Source organism: Oncorhynchus clarkii, chromosome 14, assembly GCF_045791955.1.
Source record: "Oncorhynchus clarkii lewisi isolate Uvic-CL-2024 chromosome 14, UVic_Ocla_1.0, whole genome shotgun sequence".
NCBI classification, from domain to species: Eukaryota; Metazoa; Chordata; class Actinopteri; order Salmoniformes; family Salmonidae; genus Oncorhynchus; species Oncorhynchus clarkii.
In genome coordinates this window covers 26,199,574-26,216,897 of record NC_092160.1, presented here as the reverse complement: position 1 = coordinate 26,216,897, position 17,324 = coordinate 26,199,574, and the positions used below count along the sequence as shown (strand labels likewise).

Sequence of the window (17,324 nt, the reverse complement as noted above, 5' to 3'; positions counted from 1 at the left end):
GGAAACGTATTGAAATTATAGAAATCTAGACAATGGAATGGACATGACCATTTAATTTGACATTCAACACAGGTGGACCGGCGGCCATCTTTGTGGTATTAATTAGAAGTAAACATTTCAATGGTGTTCCAGTTAATTTACAGTGGTCTGAATCGTTAGGTCCATTCTATTAATTAGATTTCTATGATAGAAATGACACCCACCCTGTATCCAGGAGCATGCTGTGTCTCAACCAATGGTGGGCACAACACAAAAACCTCAGATAATGTAAAGTAGGGTCTAAGTTAAAACATGCTAATATGAAAAAAAATCATAGTTTAGGCATTTTTAGGTAATTGATGTTGAAGGTTAAATTGAATTTTTATTTAATTTCTTTAAAAAAGTTTATCAAGTAGTTTGACAACCCTGTTTGTAAGTGTTTAAATGTATTTTTTCCAGTGAGGAAGATATGTATGTCTCACGGTGTGCCGGGTTCTGCAAAACGGGTTAACTTTGAGCACCATTTATCTCCTGAATGTTCTGCCATTCAGGTCCAAAAAGTCACTTTCTGACCACTTCTTCCACGGGCAGACATGTCTGGAGAGTGTTGTTTCAATCAGAAGGGACGATGTCAAAAATGTATTGAATTCAAATGGATTTAGCCCTATAGGAGATAAACTTCATATCTTGTCTCACACTTTCATGTTCTGGAAATGACCAGAGAACCACCCTGCTCTGTGTTGTTTTTTCCTTGATATAGCTCCTCAAATAATCCCCATTATCAAGTTGTTCCTGATCTTATATTTCCAGAAAGAGATCATCATCATCATCATTGAACACACACACTCAAAATCCTATTTTCCCTAACCCCTAACTATAAATGTAACCCTAATCTTAACCCTAGTTGTAAACCTAACCCCTAAACCTAAAATGGCCTTTTTTTCCCTTGTGGGAAACAGAGGACTTCTGTTTCCCACAAGGATAGTAAAACCAAACTAAAAATGGTGTGTGTGTGTGTGTGTGCGCATGCAGCTGTGCCACCGTGTGTATCGTGGAAGAGGCCGTAGAACAGACCCTGGCGAAACCTGACTCCTGTGGTGGGGGGGTGTGCTCGGGGCGATGCGGTGCCCCACCCTGCTGGCCCTGCTGGCAGGGGTCATGCTATACCTGGTGATAGGGGCGCTGGTGTTCCGGACCCTGGAAAGCCCCCAGGAGAGCAAGGAGCACGAGAAGCTGCTCCGTACCACACGTGACTTCCTCCAAAACCACTCCTGTGTCACCGCACAGAACCTCAGCGATCTCATCATGGTACACACACACCAGAGCACACACATTTGAGCAGAGAAATAGACACACACACACACCAGAGCACACACATTTGAGCAGAGAAATAGACACACACACCAGAGCACACACATTTGAGCAGAGAAATAGACACACACACCATAGAGCACACACATTTGAGCAGAGAGATAGACACGCTCACACCAGAGCACACACATTTGAGCAGAGAAATAGACACACACACCAGAACACACACATTTGAGCAGAGAGATAGACACGCACACCAGAGCACACACATTTGAGCAGAGAGATAGACACGCACACCAGAGCACACACATTTGAGCAGAGAGATAGACACGCTCACACCAGAGCATGCAGACATAAACACACATAATATACACCTTGGCAGGAATAACTTCAGAGAGTGAAAGCATACACAGACAGACAGACGAGTTAAAACACATCTGAGAAGAACCTCGCCAAAACAAAGTCCCGTGTAGAACCCCCACTGAGAAGGTGTAGCCCAGGGGTAGGCAACTACATTCAGCCATGGGATGATTTTTGTCAGTGTGGATGGTCGGGGGGCCGGAACATAATTAGAATCATTTATAAATGAATCACAACTAGGCACCAAAAGGGCTTTGAAATGAAAATGACATTGAGACATGATCACGTCCTTTTAAAATGTATTATATACAGTGCCTTGCGAAAGTATTCGGCCCCCTTGAACTTTGCGACCTTTTGCCACATTTCAGGCTTCAAACATAAAGATATAAAACTGTATTTTTTTGTGAAGAATCAACAACAAGTGGGACACAATCATGAAGTGGAACGACATTTATTGGATATTTCAATCTTTTTTAACAAATCAAAAACTGAAAAATGGGGCGTGCAAAATTATTCAGCCCCCTTAAGTTAATACTTTGTAGCGCCACCTTTTGCTGCGATTACAGCTGTATGTCGCTTGGGGTATGTCTCTATCAGTTTTGCACATCGAGAGACTGACATTTTTTCCCATTCCTCCTTGCAAAACAGCTCGAGCTCAGTGAGGTTGGATGGAGAGCATTTGTGAACAGCAGTTTTCAGTTCTTTCCACAGATTCTCGATTGGATTCAGGTCTGGACTTTGACTTGGCCATTCTAACACCTGGATATGTTTATTTTTGAACCATTCCATTGTAGATTTTGCTTTATGTTTTGGATCATTGTCTTGTTGGAAGACAAATCTCCGTCCCAGTCTCAGGTCTTTTGCAGACTCCATCAGGTTTTCTTCCAGAATGGTCCTGTATTTGACTCCATCCGTCTTCCCATCAATTTTAACCATCTTCCCTGTCCCTGCTGAAGAAAAGCAGGCCCAAACCATGATGCTGCCACCACCATGTTTGACAGTGGGGATGGTGTGTTCAGGGTGATGAGCTGTGTTGCTTTTACGCCAAACATAACGTTTTGCATTGTTGCCAAAAAGTTCAATTTTGGTTTCATCTGACCAGAGCACCTTCTTCCACATGTTTGGTGTGTCTCCCAGGTGGCTTGTGGCAAACTTTAAACAACACTTTTTATATCTTTAAGAAATGGCTTTCTTCTTGCCACTCTTCCATAAAGGCCAGATTTGTGCAATATACTACTGATTGTTGTCCTATGGACAGAGTCTCCCACCTCAGCTGTAGATCTCTGCAGTTCATCCAGAGTGATCATGGGCCTCTTGGCTGCATCTCTGATCAGTCTTCTCCTTGTATGAGCTGAAAGTGTAGAGGGACGGCCAGGTCTTGGTAGATTTGCAGTGGTCTGATACTCCTTCCATTTCAATATTATCGCTTGCACAGTGCTCCTTGGGATGTTTAAAGCTTGGGAAATCTTTTTGTTTCCAAATCCGGCTTTAAACTTCTTCACAACAGTATCTCGGACCTGCCTGGTGTGTTCCTTGTTCTTCATGTTGCTCTCTGCGCTTTTAACGGACCTCTGAGACTATCACAGTGCAGGTGCATTTATACGGAGACTTGATTACACACAGGTGGATTGTATTTATCATCATTAGTCATTTAGGTCAACATTGGATCATTCAGAGATCCTCACTGAACTTCTGGAGAGAGTTTGTTGCACTGAAAGTAAAGGGGCTGAATAATTTTGCACGCCCAATTTTTCAGTTTTTGATTTGTTAAAAAAGTTTGAAATATCCAATAAATGTCGTTCCACTTCATGATTGTGTCCCACTTGTTGTTGATTCTTCACAAAAAAATACAGTTTTATATCTTTATGTTTGAAGCCTGAAATGTGGCAAAAGGTCGCAAAGTTCAAGGGGGCCGAATACTTTCGCAAGGCACTGTATACTTCGAAACAGATTTCCTAAATTAAACACATTTTTAGCTGAATTCCTGGTAATTTTATATTTATTTTTTTACTAAAACCTAAAATCCTAAAAAGAACACAGACCCCAGATGTAGCCCTAGTCTGTCTGTTCTGTCTCTGTACTGTCAGAGTGTGGTGAAGGCGGTGGAGGCGGGCCTGGATGTCAAACACAGCTCCACCAACTTCACTAGCAGGTGGGACCTGGCCAGCGCCTTCTTCTTCTGTGGTACCATCATCACCACCATCGGTGAGTCTTTGTTCATTTTTCCCTCCTGCAAACCATTTGGTAATAACTTAGTCAGCCAGATGTGTATTTTGAATTTGACAGAAAATGAATGATCCAATCTCAGAAAATACAATGAACCTCAGTAGACATGCTGGTGAATTGAATAATTTTTAAATGATATAGATTAACATATAGGTGAATATATATGGTCTCCCTCTGTCCGCAGGGTTTGGCAACCTGTCTCCCAGGACCAAATGGGGCCAGCTGTTCTGCGTGTGTTATGCCCTGGTAGGGATCCCTATGTTTGGTTTCCTGCTAGCTGGTGTCGGGGACCACATGGGGACGGGGCTGAGGAAGGCCGTGTGGAAGATGGAGACACTCTTCCTGGTTAGACTGTCTTCTCTCAGTGGCTGCTTCATTTACAGGATGTCATCTCATTGTTCTCGCCTGTCTCAGGGGCTGCTTAAGTGATGTCACTGTGCTGTAAACAGAAGAGGCCGTCTTGGAGTCTCTAGCACTTGAAACATGTTACATACAAGTAGAACAGAAGCCGGCTTAAACATTCAGTCAGTCATTAGATACTTCCCAATGTAACTTTGCAGTACTAAAAAAAACAAAAAATGATTGTTTCTGTTCATCAAAGAAAAGGCACATTATTTGATTATCTTGAGGAAGATCTTACCCTCTCCATCCTTTTTCCCTCATCTCTCCATCTTTTAATTCTTCAGTCATTCCCTTCTTATTTTGTGTCCCCTTCTCTCTCTGCCCCTCTCTCAGAAGCGGCGGGTCAGTCCTACTTATGTGCGGGTCATGTCTGCTGTTCTGTCCATCCTGATTGGCTGTCTGATCTTCCTCGCCGTGCCAACGCTGGTGTTTAAGGAAGTGGAGGACTGGTCCTTTCTGGAGGCGCTCTACTTTGTGGTCATCACCCTGACCACGGTCGGCTTCGGAGACTATGTAGCAGGTACGAAGTGAACACTTGTTACATGAAAGACACTGTACACACTTTGGACAGTACAGACTCTGGAGAGTACACACACTACACATTTCTATCAGTATACACACTGTGAAAGATACACTTGATATTTCATAGGGATATGGACCTGTCTAAGCCCTTTTGTTTGTGTGTATGTGCATGCTTGTGCTCTTTCGAGTCCATGCGATTCCAATGCGTCAATGTCCTTGTGCGTAGGTGCTAACCGGCGGGACGGAGATCTGTTTAAGCCCCTGGTGTGGCTCTGGATAGTGTTTGGCCTGGCTTACTTTGCTTCCATACTCACCATGATCGGCAACTGGCTGCGGGTGCTGTCCAAGAAAACACGTGCTGAGGTGAGTGGTAGTGAGTGGGACACAAACCAAGTGATTGGAAGGGCTGGTGAAAGGGTCCATATGACAAGATCTGGACAAAGATTTTACTGAAAGGCAATTTGGATTTGTACTGTCAATATTTATTTATACTCTGTCTCTCTGTCTTTCTCTGGGTCTCTGGGACACCTCTCTCTTTCTTTCTCTGACTCTTTCCCTCTCCCTCCCCTTTCTCTCTCTCAGATGGAGGAGTTGAGGGCCCATGCTACAGACTGGACACAGAACATCCAGAACATGTCCATGGACTTCCGGATCCCCAACCCTCTGGAACTCAATGACCCCTTCCTGCTGCAGCGGCGCCGCTGGAGACGCAGCACCCGGCAACGGGTCCGCAGGGGGGCGCTGGGGCACCGCGGCAGGCAGGGCGCCATAGAGGAGAACGGACATCTGCCCAATAGGTGGGTCACACGCTCCATGACCCGTCTGGAGGTCGTGAGGTTAGGAGGGGGTGAGGTTAGGACTGAAGGGGTGAGGTTAGGACCAGGGAGGGGGCTAGGGGTAGGTTTGAGGGCAGATTGCAGGGTCAATGCGAGGTCAGAGGGCCGGACGGTTGCGAGGTCACTGTCGATGCCTTCGGCGCGCTCCGTGATGGAGTTAGACTATGACCCTGATCCTGTTGCGATAATGATGATGCCATGGGAGTCGGGCTCTGTGTCCGAGTCTCCAGAGTCTGACTCCAGATCAGTTGTCTCCTCCTCTGACTCTCACACCTCTGACATGTGTATGCCAGGGCGGAGGATGCCTTTTGCTAGTTTTGACCCCAGTGGGTCTCTCTGTACTGAACAGAGGGGACGCCATGGAGGATCCAGGCTGGTATATTTCAGGGAGGACGTCCGGTTCCCTGTGCCTCTCCGGCAACTCCCCAAGTCACCCAACTCCACCATGCCGCTCCCCATGCCGCTCCCCATGCCCCCTTTGCCCACCCCGCCAGGCTGTAAGATGCTAGATTTCTTCGGGGAGAACTTGGCCTACATCGACGAGTCGTCGGACACGCTAAGTGACCGGAACCAGACGGTTGAGGGAGGTGTCAGTCCTTGTCCCCGGATACACCGCATGAGGAGGCAGCTGAAGGAGAGGAGGGACAGCGACATGCAGCCCCCCTCTAACCCGCCAACTCCTCCCCCTCTTTCCCATCTCAGAGACTGACACCGTGACATGCAGCCCCCCTCTAACCCGCCGACTCCTACCCCTCTTTCCCATCTCAGAGACTGACACCGTGACATGCAGTCCCCCCCTCTAACCACCCCACCCCTCCCCCATCTCAGAGACTGACCCCATGACATGCAGTCCCCTCCTCTAACCCCCCCACCCCTCCCCCATCTCAGAGACTGACCCCATGACATGCAGTCCCCTCCTCTAACCCCCCCACCCCTCCCCCATCTCAGAGACTGACACCGTGACATGCAGTCCCCTCCTCTAACCCCTACCACCCCTTCCCCATCTCAGAGACTGACCCCGTGACATGCAGTCTCCTCCTCTAACCCCTACCACCCCTCCCCCATCTCAGAGACTGACACCGTGACATGCAGTCCCCTCTTCTAACCCCTACCACCCCTCCCCCATCTCAGAGACTGACCCCGTGACATGCAGTCCCCTCCTCTAACCCCTACCACCCCTCCCCCATCTCAGAGACTGACACCGTGACATGCAGTCCCCTCCTCTAACCCCCCCACCCCTCCCCCATCTCAGAGACTGACACCGTGACATGCAGTCCCCTCCTCTAACCCCTACCACCCCTCCCCCATCTCAGAGACTGACCCCGTGACATGCAGTCCCCCCCTCTAACCCCCCCACCCCTCCCCCATCTCAGAGACTGACCCCGTGACATGCAGTCCCCTCCTCTAACCCCCCCACCCCTCCCCCATCTCAGAGACTGACACCGTGACATGCAGTCCCCTCCTCTAACCCCTACCACCCCTCCCCCATCTCAGAGACTGACCCCGTGACATGCAGTCCCCTCCTCTAACCCCTACCACCCCTCCCCAATCTCAGAGACTGACACCGTGACATGCAGTCCCCTCCTCTAACCCCTACCACCCCTCCACCATCTCAGAGACTGACACCGTGACATGCAGTCCCCTCCTCTAACCCCTACCACCCCTTCCCCATCTCAGAGACTGACACCGTGACATGCAGTCCCCTCCTCTAACCCCTACCACCCCTCCCCCATCTCAGAGACTGACACCGTGACATGCAGTCCCCTCCTCTAACCCCTACCACCCCTCCCCCATCTCAGAGACTGACCCCGTGACATGCAGTCCCCTCCTCTAACCCCTACCACCCCTCCCCATCTCAGAGACTGACACCGTGACATGCAGTCCCCTCCTCTAACCCCTACCACCCCTCCCCCATCTCAGAGACTGACACCGTGACATGCAGTCCCCTCCTCTAACCCCTACCACCCCTCCCCCATCTCAGAGACTGACACCGTGACATACAGTCCCCTTCTCTAACCCCTACCACCCCTCCCCCATCTCAGAGACTGACACCGTGACATGCAGTCCCCTCCTCTAACCCCTACCACCCCTTCCCCATCTCAGAGACTGACCCCGTGACATGCAGTCCCCTCCTCTAACCCCTACCACCCCTCCCCCATCTCAGAGACTGACACCGTGACATGCAGTCCCCTCCTCTAACCCCTACCACCCCTCCCCCATCTCAGAGACTGACCCCGTGACATGCAGTCCCCTCCTCTAACCCCTACCACCCCTCCCCCATCTCAGAGACTGACCCCGTGACATGCAGTCCCCTCCTCTAACCCCCCACCCCTCCCCCATCTCAGAGACTGACACCGTGACATGCAGTCCCCTCCTCTAACCCCCCACCCCTCCCCCATCTCAGAGACTGACCCCGTGACATGCAGTCCCCTCCTCTAACCCCCCACCCCTCCCCCATCTCAGAGACTGAACAAACTGACAGACACAGGTCATGAAGGGGGAAACTAAGGCTGGTCTTTATTACTATTGTTCAAAGGAGAAGCAGACCTTAAAGCTCAGATGGACTTATCTACTGGGGATCAATGTGGGCCAGGCCAACAATTTATTAGATCTCACTGACTGAGGACCACAGTCACCATTGAGAAATATTTGTATGAAAATCAATGAATGTATTCAGCAGCACAGGTATAGAATATATAAACTGTCTCAGCTCAGTGAAGTCAGACTCACTGGGTTAAGAAATAGTACCAAGTGTAGTACAACAGCTCCTCTGCATAGGTGTAGAGGCTGCTGTCCTGTCTGCTACTGGAGCTCAGCCCAAACCCCAGACACTAAAGTGGATGGACTTTTTGTAATAACCATTTAGATCTGGTGTCAGAGATCCATGTCCCTGTATATCCAGTGTCCTTCCGCATGTGGGATATTCAGTACTCTGCTTGTATAGCTTGTTTGTTTTGACGCTATTCTGTTGCCCTGAATGTGTATGTGCCAAACTGGTATTTAAAATAGAATTGTGCTTTTCTAAATAAAGAAAAGTCCTATACAAACCTACAATACTGTATGTTTGATAGACTGATGAGATAACAACATGATATACTGTGTAGAGAGGCCTTGGGGAGAGGTGTGGGTGGGGCTAGAAGGAATGTCAGATTGTATGTGCACATACACACACACACACAGACACAGACACAGTCTCAAAGTCACTCACCCAGACACACTCACTCAGACACCCAGAGGAGTGTTACTTTGGGATAAGTGCAGGTTGAATATAGTAAGGGGTGGTTAGGTGGAAAGGACTAACAGATGCTGGGCTGGTTTACAGCCGGGGACGGAGGGGTGGGACCTCACCACACCTCCGTCCTGCAGCCTGCCAGCCACTCAGGGGTCTACCCCCCTCATGTCCTCTCACCCCTCCTTCCCCTTTACAGAGAGGCCACACGTCCTTTTCCCAGAGAGGCTGGACAGGGATGGGCAGGGCCCCAGAAAGGCTCACAGGGACTGGGGGAGGAGGCGAGGGTTAATGTGGGTACAGTCTGGTTACTATGTCCGACTCTCTAGGCACTATCTATTTTTCATCACCTTTCTGTGTTTGGCGCATAAAGCAGACCGACTTGGCAGCTGAACAGACCCACTCTGTTTCTCTCTAGGTTCAGTGTCAACCACAGCAGTACACAGAGCCTAGAGATAAACATACAGAACACTGCAGTCTCTTTCTCAAACCACTGAAATACCAGAAGGCCTAAATATAATTTGAGTTCTTAGGGTGGATGTATTTTGAGTTTTTATGCATCTTATCAAAAGTGGTTAACGTGGCTAAACTTTGATTTGTGTGACTGGATCAATGTTATCAATATGACCTTAACATTTTATACAAACAGCAATCAAGTAAGAAGTAAATGACAAATAAATGAAAAGTGTGGTTACAGCTGTGCAAAGCCCTACCATGCCAGACCTAATAGTTACAAATTTGCTAAGGCTACAAAATGGCTACCACCGTCCAATGTGGATGTGTTCCAAATTGGGCCTATCAGCCCATGTCTCTCCTTTGAAAACCTCCTTTCTGTTTCATTCCTCCTCTCCTCTCACCACAAACCCTGAACGGGTTTAAATCTGGCATTCCGTGAGTGGTCGCTCTGGAAATCTTTCACATCCTGTTTACGCCAGCAGATTTCAGCCCTTACCGCAGAGAGCTGGCTAGAGGCCTCTACTGCCTGGACACACAACCTCACTCTATCCTTTATTTTGCTTTCCGTCTCATATTTCTCGCTCTTTCTCCTTCTCTGTCCTCTCCTCACTGCCCTCTCTCGTGCTGTCATTTTCTCTTCTCTCAGCCTCTTTCTCTTCTATCCTCTCTCAGCCTCTTTCTCTCTCCATCTCCTTCTCTCCCTCTTTCAGCCCAAAGGAAAACTAGCTCACATCAACAGTTCACATCAAAATCGTCTCCCTTTAGGAAATGCACACAGATCTCTGCCTAAAGCTACTTGGTGGAGTTCACATAATCTTATGCAACAAGCACACATTGTATTTCCAACCAAAACACTTTAATATCAGATTTTGAAAATGTGAAATAAAGTTTAATAAAGCTATTTCAATTAATAAGATATTTACAGTATTTTTGACCTTTATGAAAGTGGGGAAAAGACCCACAGTTGAAGACAATTTCTCAGTTTCATACTTGTGAGATTTGAAAAAAAACAGCCTGTGCCAGACTCCGACTGTGTAAGTGAAATGAAGGGTTGAATATATAGACAGAGAGGGTCAGTCTGTCCTTTTTGCTTGAGGAGCACAAATAGTCGTTGTTTTGTCAAGCTCTTTTCCTCCTCCTTCCCCCTCTCCCGCCGCTGGGCTCCTGCGTCAGCGGCACTTGCAGGACCTGACCACCATGTTGGAGAGCTGCTCTACCTTGGGCGTTCGGCCCATGAAGTACACGATGGTCAGAGGCTCCAGGTCCTGAGGTACGCAGCACGGAGATGCCGACGCCTCAGGGTTCAGCTTGTTATACAGTGGCAGGATCTGTGTGTGTGTGAGAGAGAACATGAAATATCACAAAAACACTACTTAAAGAGAGAGTTCAACCAAATTACAAAATGACACATTGGTGTCCTTACATTGAACAGGTATGAAAGTGATCCATGCTTTGGTTTAGTTTCCCTGGCACTGTTTCCTTCCCTGGCACATATCCCATTCAAGTCATGGGACCGATATTAGAATTGTTTGCACGTCATATCCAAACCATCTGAAAGTATCTAAAATTGACTGTGAAGCTCAACAAAGTCACTTGTAGATGATTTGAACGTTATGAGTGAAAAATGTTAATGGTTGCGTGACTTGAATGGGATTTGTGCCACAAATGCTAAAACGTTAGCATGTGGAAACAGTAGCAGGAAAACTAAACCAAAGCATTGATTGCTTTCATAACCTGTCCATATTTGTATTTGGTATTTGTATTTATTATGGATCCCCATTAGTTACTGCCAAGGCAGCAGCTCCTCTTCCTGGGGTTTATTATGGATCCCCATTAGCTGTTGCCAAGGCAGCAGCTCCTCTTCCTGGGGTTTATTATAGATCCCCATTAGCTGTTGCCAAGGCAGCAGCACTCTTCCTGGGGTCCAAACACATTAAGACCCTTATATTACACATAAAACAAAAGCTAAACAATACATCATATAACTCTGTCACACCACCACATATCCACGACTGCTTACAGGGAAGGAAACTAATTGGTCATTTTGTCAATTTGGGCGCACTAACCCTTTAAGTACTTCCATCTAACCTTACTACTGTGTTGAACAATATGGTTATTTAGGAGCACTGGGATGTGTAACCAACGGACTGTGCAGGGTGCTGAGATGACAGGACATTTCAGCCATAAGACCTGACTGTGACTGAGGTGATAGAACATTTATGCCACTGTAGTGGTTGGGGGTTAACTAACCATGTTGTGGTGGTTGGGGGTTAACTAACCATGTTGTGGTGGTTGGGGGTTAACTAACCATGTTGTGGTGGTTGGGGGTTAACTAACCATGTTGTGGTGGTTGGGGGTTAACTAACCATGTTGTGGTGGTTGGGGGTTAACTAACCATGTTGTGGTGGTTGGGGGTTAACTAACCATGTTGTGGTGGTTGGGGGTTAACTAACCATGTTGTAGTGGTTGGGGGTTAACTAACCATGTTGTAGTGGTTGGGGGTTAACTAACCATGTTGTAGTGGTTGGGGGTTAACTAACCATGTTGTAGTGGTTGGGGGTTAACTAACCATGTTGAAGTGGTTGGGGGTTAACTAACCATGTTGTAGTGGTTGTCAGCGCTCCAGAGGTATGGGCAGCTGCCAGAGCAGAAATTGGCCTTGTAGCCCTTCGGCTCGTGGATCCACTTCCAGTTCAGGTCTCGGCGGAAGTCGATGTAGAGAGATCGCAGACAGCATCCCGCGCCTGAATTCCTACAACAGGTAGGAGAGACGGACAGAAAACACTCTTTCATTCTGATCCACACAGAATATATCCTACTTAATAAGTTTCAGGACTGCAAGCCTAGCAGACTCCCTATAAGCCTCCAATAGATTCATAACAACAATACAACGATCATCAATAATGTGGCTATGAACAAATATGCAGTGGTTCTGTAGATCAAAGACCAATATAAAGAGATAGCTCTGATAAGTATATTCTATGGTTGTAGATAACAATGTAGGTTTTTGGCTTCTGGATCAGTGTTTCCCCTACCTGGAGCAGGTGGTGGTGTCTGCAGCAGCCCTCCTCTTGCGGGTCTTTTTGCCCGGGTTGTCTACCCTGTCACTGGGCAGCAGGGTGAGGATGAGGTGGGGGGTCTTGGTACTAAACTCTACCTGGCCCTTAGCCCCCGGCTTCCGCACCTGCTGCTGAAGCAGCTCATCATCCAGACCTTGGGAAGAGGAGGAGGAAGAGGAAAATGAGGGAGAGGGGTGAAGGAGGAGCGAGAGAAAGGGTTGGTGTGGAGTGATCTCATGGAGACATACTGTAATGGGAACATTTGTCAGCCAGAATGCTGTGTGTAAGTGAATTGAGAAGCTCAATCATTAAAAAAGAGCCATGTGTTATGTGTCTATATTACTTAACATAAACAAGTTCTACAACAAGCAGACCTGCGAAGCGTGTCTCCAGCTCCTCACTCTTATTGAACACAATGCTGTTGGTGGAGGGAACGAAGGTGCAGCATGGACAGTGAACACCCAGCTTCAAACCCAGGTTCCTCTCTGAAAGAGTGATATGGAGGATGAGAGGATAAAGTACAGGTAGAGAGATGGTGAGAGGTGAAAACAGATATATACCTCTAAATATGTGTGCAATAACCACTAACTTAACAACATTCAAGGTGTCAAGTAACATTTTACGTGACACCTTGAATGTTGTTAAGTAGATAAAGGGGTATAGAGCCATGTGATATGCTTGTCAACGTACCCTTATGAGCCAGCCAGTCCTTCACAGTGTCAGTGACATCCACAGAGAGCCACGCCCCCTTGGTCCGTGGGCGAACAGTTCTGGAATCGATGTATCTCTGCGAGGGGCCTGTTGGCTCTTCTGGCTTTATCACCTGACAGAGACATAGAGGGAGAAACAAAGCGAACCAGAGGATAGCGTGTAACCCTCTGTAGATATGCTCTTGAACATCAGTCCACAGCTGGCACAAGGGAGCATTTACAATGAAAGTGACTCCAAAATGACACTACATTATTTACCATTCATTTCTATTGGGCACAAAATAATCTGAAACACAACCAAACTGAACTGCAAATGTATCCAACACGTTTGTAGAGTCACAAACTAGGAATAAGGGATCAAATACTAAACTTTTGACTACTTTATTTATAAGAATTTGAGCGGTGTCAATGATTTCAACCTCTACCTTTCTGAGAGAAACAAATGATTACTTGTTAAACAAAATCTCTTTCTCTGAGCAATAGTATTATTATAAAATAATATAATTTCCCAAAACATTTTTGCATACAATATAGCTCTGTATTATTAATTTTATACAATCGTTATTGCTCATTTTTATGAAGGGTGTCAATCATTTCAGACTCCACTGTATTGCAGTTCTATGATATTGTGACACCTGGAGTGGGTATATGGTATTGTGACACCTGGAGTGGGTATATGGTATTGTGACACCTGGAGTGGGTATATGGTATTGTGACACCTGGAGTGGGTATATGGTATTGTGACACCTGGAGTGGGTATATGGTATTGTGACACCTGGAGTGGGTATATGGTATTGTGACACCTGGAGTGGGTATATGGTATTGTGACACCTGGAGTGGGTATATGGTATTGTGATACCTGGAGTGGGTATATGGTATTGTGACACCTGGAGCGGGCATATGCTATTGTGACACCTGGAGTGGGTATATGGTATTGTGATGGGTCTACCTGGTGCAGGTAAGTGATGGTGTAATGTTGTCAGTACCTGATAGATCTCTACTCTCTGCTCTGAGGTGCGGGCCTGGGGGTTGGGTGCTCTGTAGATTCTGAACTCAGCTTTGACCAGGGTGCTGGAGTTCCTGTCCACACCACTCACATCGAATCCCACCACTCTGTAATATGGGCTGGGGACTGGAGGGTTCACTGCATCTATGGGAGTGGTAAGAGATATAGGACTTATTAGAAATACGAATACCTGGACATCAATTCATTCATAAATATGCAATCTTCACCTCAACCTGTATGCACAAATTACCTCGACTACCAGTACCCCCTGTGTTATAGCCTCCTTATTGTTATTTTATTGGTACTTGTTATTCTTTTTTTACTTTAGTTTATTTGGTAAATATTTGGTAAACTCTTCTTGAACTGCACTGTTGGTTAAGGGCTTGTAAGTAAGTGTTTCACGGTAAGGTCTACACTTGTATTCGGTGCATGTGACAAATAAAGTTTGATTTGAATCTACAGTGTATGCTAAATATTGTATAGCCTATCCGAGCGTCTCACACACATATCCTAAATCATCGAGGTATCTGACAAATGGTTGACAACTTGGCAAGGGTGGTAGGAAGGGTTGAGTTGGGTACTTTCTAAACGTAATCGGTTACAGTTACAACCTGTCCAAAATTGTAATTAGCAACGTAATTTTTGGATTACCCTAACTCAGTAACACAATCGGATTACTTTGTTACTTTTGGATTACTTTCCCGTTAAGAGGCATTAGAAGAAGACAAAAAGGATCCATCAAAAGCGTTTGGTGTGTCATCATGGTGGTCTCTGACCTGTGGTCAGACACTCAGGTGGAACGCATTTTTTCAGTGCTGAATTGAATGTCATTGATAAAACAAAAATATGTCATCATGTATTTTTTTCCGCGAACATCCTTTCTGAATGTAAAAGTAATCCAATAAGTAATCACGTAGTTTTTCAAAAGTATCTGTAAAAAAAAAAAAAAATTGTAATCAGATTGGTGGTTGGAAATCATTACGCATATGCGTTATAGTGCTGTACAACGTTTTTTTTTATTTTTTATATATAAATCACTTACATAAAAAGGGACCACGATTGATTTGCGACATATATTGAAATTATAATTGTGGAAAGCGCCACTCACTGATGTCTGTGCGCTGCGGAAACATGTCTATGCGCTGAACCTCTTTTGCATAATAATCCTCCTCGCTGCTCTCCCGGTCGCACGCGGACTCGGCCTGGCGCGCACGCTCCTTCAGCAGCTCCCGAGTGCTGTTGTAGAGCAGCATCACCTCAGCGGGCACAGTCTCGGGCTGTGGGCTCGGTGCGGGGGGCTCCGGTGGGCTCCGGTAGCGGAGCTTGCTGAGGATCTGACCGCGAACGGCCTCGATGCGCTTGGACTTCTGATCATCCAGGCTGAATGACTGGCAGGTGGAGAGCCCCTCCGCGGACACCGCCAGCCGGAGCAGCAGCAAGGCGAGGTGGGTCAGCCACATAGTCCGGTGGTCAGATTGGTGAACGGACTCACTCGGCTCCATATGAAATCTTCAGGAATCTTTCAGTCTGTGTCTGTCCGGTGTAGTCCAATGCGCACTGAGGACCTGTGTGGAATCCAATGCGCACTGGCGAATGTTTTAGCAACTCCCAGAGTGTAAACTTTATTAACAGAGAATTTACGTTTGAAAAACTTCTAACACGTAAAAAACCCGAAAACAATCTGCCAAATAATAGTGAAAAATAAATACAATTACAATTTAAGAGTGCTAAATGACAAACATGTAATGTAAATTTAAGAGTTCAGCCCATGTCTTACATTGCAAAGTTCTATCAAATAATTTGGAAAGTGTATGTTTGTTCATGTTCTTCTCTGACAGCCTCTGAGCAAATGAAAGAAAAAAAATCACTATTATTTGTATTTTTTATTATCGGAACTGAATGCTATAGATTCCCGCTATAAGGGTGACTTCACTGGTTAAATAAATTATAGTCATGGGCTATGAATTTACAAACATTTTGAGAAAATGTTGAGATGTAAACCAATGAGCATGGTTGGCTCGTCAAATTCTTTCACACTACATACAAGTTAGAATATGATTAAATCCTCCATGGAAGAAAAATAAAACTCTCCAGAAAAGTTCAAATACATTATAGAGCTTAGGGTAAGCGTTGGTACAGTCCCATCCTTAGAAAATGAAGAAACATCTAATCCTCTTGATTCTTCTGAGGTGGATATCAGAGGGGGAAAAACGATCCACTACAGCAAAAAGGTCTGATGCCACTCTTTCATTTCTTGGCAAGAAAAAATAAATAATCCAGAGCTGTGGGACAGTAACTTCAGTGTGCAATGCAAGGTGTGTGTGAAAGAGAGAGACAGACAGACAAAGCAACAGACAGAACGAGAGACAGAGAGACACAGTGGGTGATGGGTATGTGTCATTATGTAGGTATCTCCCTCTCATCAATTCAGAGTACACACACACACACACACACACACACACACACACACACACACACACACACACACACACACACACACACACACACACACACACACACACACACACACACACACACACACACACACACACACACACACACACACACACGATATATTTTTGGAAAATCTCCACACCACAAAAAGGGTTTGCACAGGCCTCCCTTCTATCCTCAGGTAAGTATCTTGTTGAAACCTGTCTTGTCAAAACCACCACTTGATAAGTAGCCAGGCCTAAAATCTGTCCATGATTTGTCCGTGTTACCCAGTCTCCATTGCAAAGCAAAAAAGTTATAGATGGAGTTTGCTAATTCCTTGGCTTGTCATATTTGACTGATCATGTTCTCATTTGTCTTCCCTCTAGTTATTTCCATAACTGTGACATGTCTCCTAAGTGTGTCCTACATAAATGTAGGCCACTTGTCCATATCTAGTATTTATTTCAATCTTTTAATTTTCAGTTATAATAAATGAGTAGCCCAGTTATTCAGTCCCACCCTGTCTCTTTCTCTCTCTCTCTCCCTCCTTCCTTCCCTCTCTCTTACTCTTCTTTCCAGTCTCATTGTTAATTACAGTTCAGAAGCCCGGGACTGTTAATCTGTCAAAGGAGGCTTTTATTGCAGCTCTCTCCCCATCCCATTATACTGTTATTATAGTTTCGGCTCAAAGGCTGTAATTGCAGTAAGTAGAAGGGATAGGTACTACAAAGAGAAAGAGAGTAAGAGACGCAAGCAGCCCAAAGGCTTGTGGCAGGCTTTTTTCTCTCCTTG

At 46.1% G+C, this 17,324-nt stretch overlaps 2 protein-coding genes across 2 annotated transcripts; one reads left to right on the top strand and one right to left on the bottom strand.

The window, feature by feature from the left end:
* Positions 1-1,011: 1,011 nt before the first annotated feature.
* On the top strand, positions 1,012-6,345 carry LOC139365857 (potassium channel, subfamily K, member 4a). Its single transcript, XM_071102919.1, has 6 exons — positions 1,012-1,287; positions 3,738-3,855; positions 4,061-4,221; positions 4,612-4,798; positions 5,027-5,163; positions 5,383-6,345. Exons 1-6 carry the CDS (start codon positions 1,099-1,101, stop codon positions 6,343-6,345), a joined length of 1,755 nt encoding a protein of 584 aa, XP_070959020.1. The 5' UTR covers positions 1,012-1,098.
* A 3,815-nt stretch (positions 6,346-10,160) lies between these two features.
* Positions 10,161-16,419, bottom strand: LOC139366047 (transforming growth factor, beta 5). Its single transcript, XM_071103132.1, has 7 exons — positions 15,205-16,419; positions 14,077-14,240; positions 13,071-13,203; positions 12,755-12,865; positions 12,357-12,534; positions 11,920-12,073; positions 10,161-10,649 (listed from the first exon to the last, which is right to left on the bottom strand). The coding sequence occupies exons 1-7, from the start codon at positions 15,596-15,598 to the stop codon at positions 10,491-10,493; spliced, it is 1,293 nt and encodes a 430-aa protein (XP_070959233.1). The 5' UTR covers positions 15,599-16,419; the 3' UTR covers positions 10,161-10,490.
* Between the last annotated feature and the right edge of the window lie 905 nt (positions 16,420-17,324).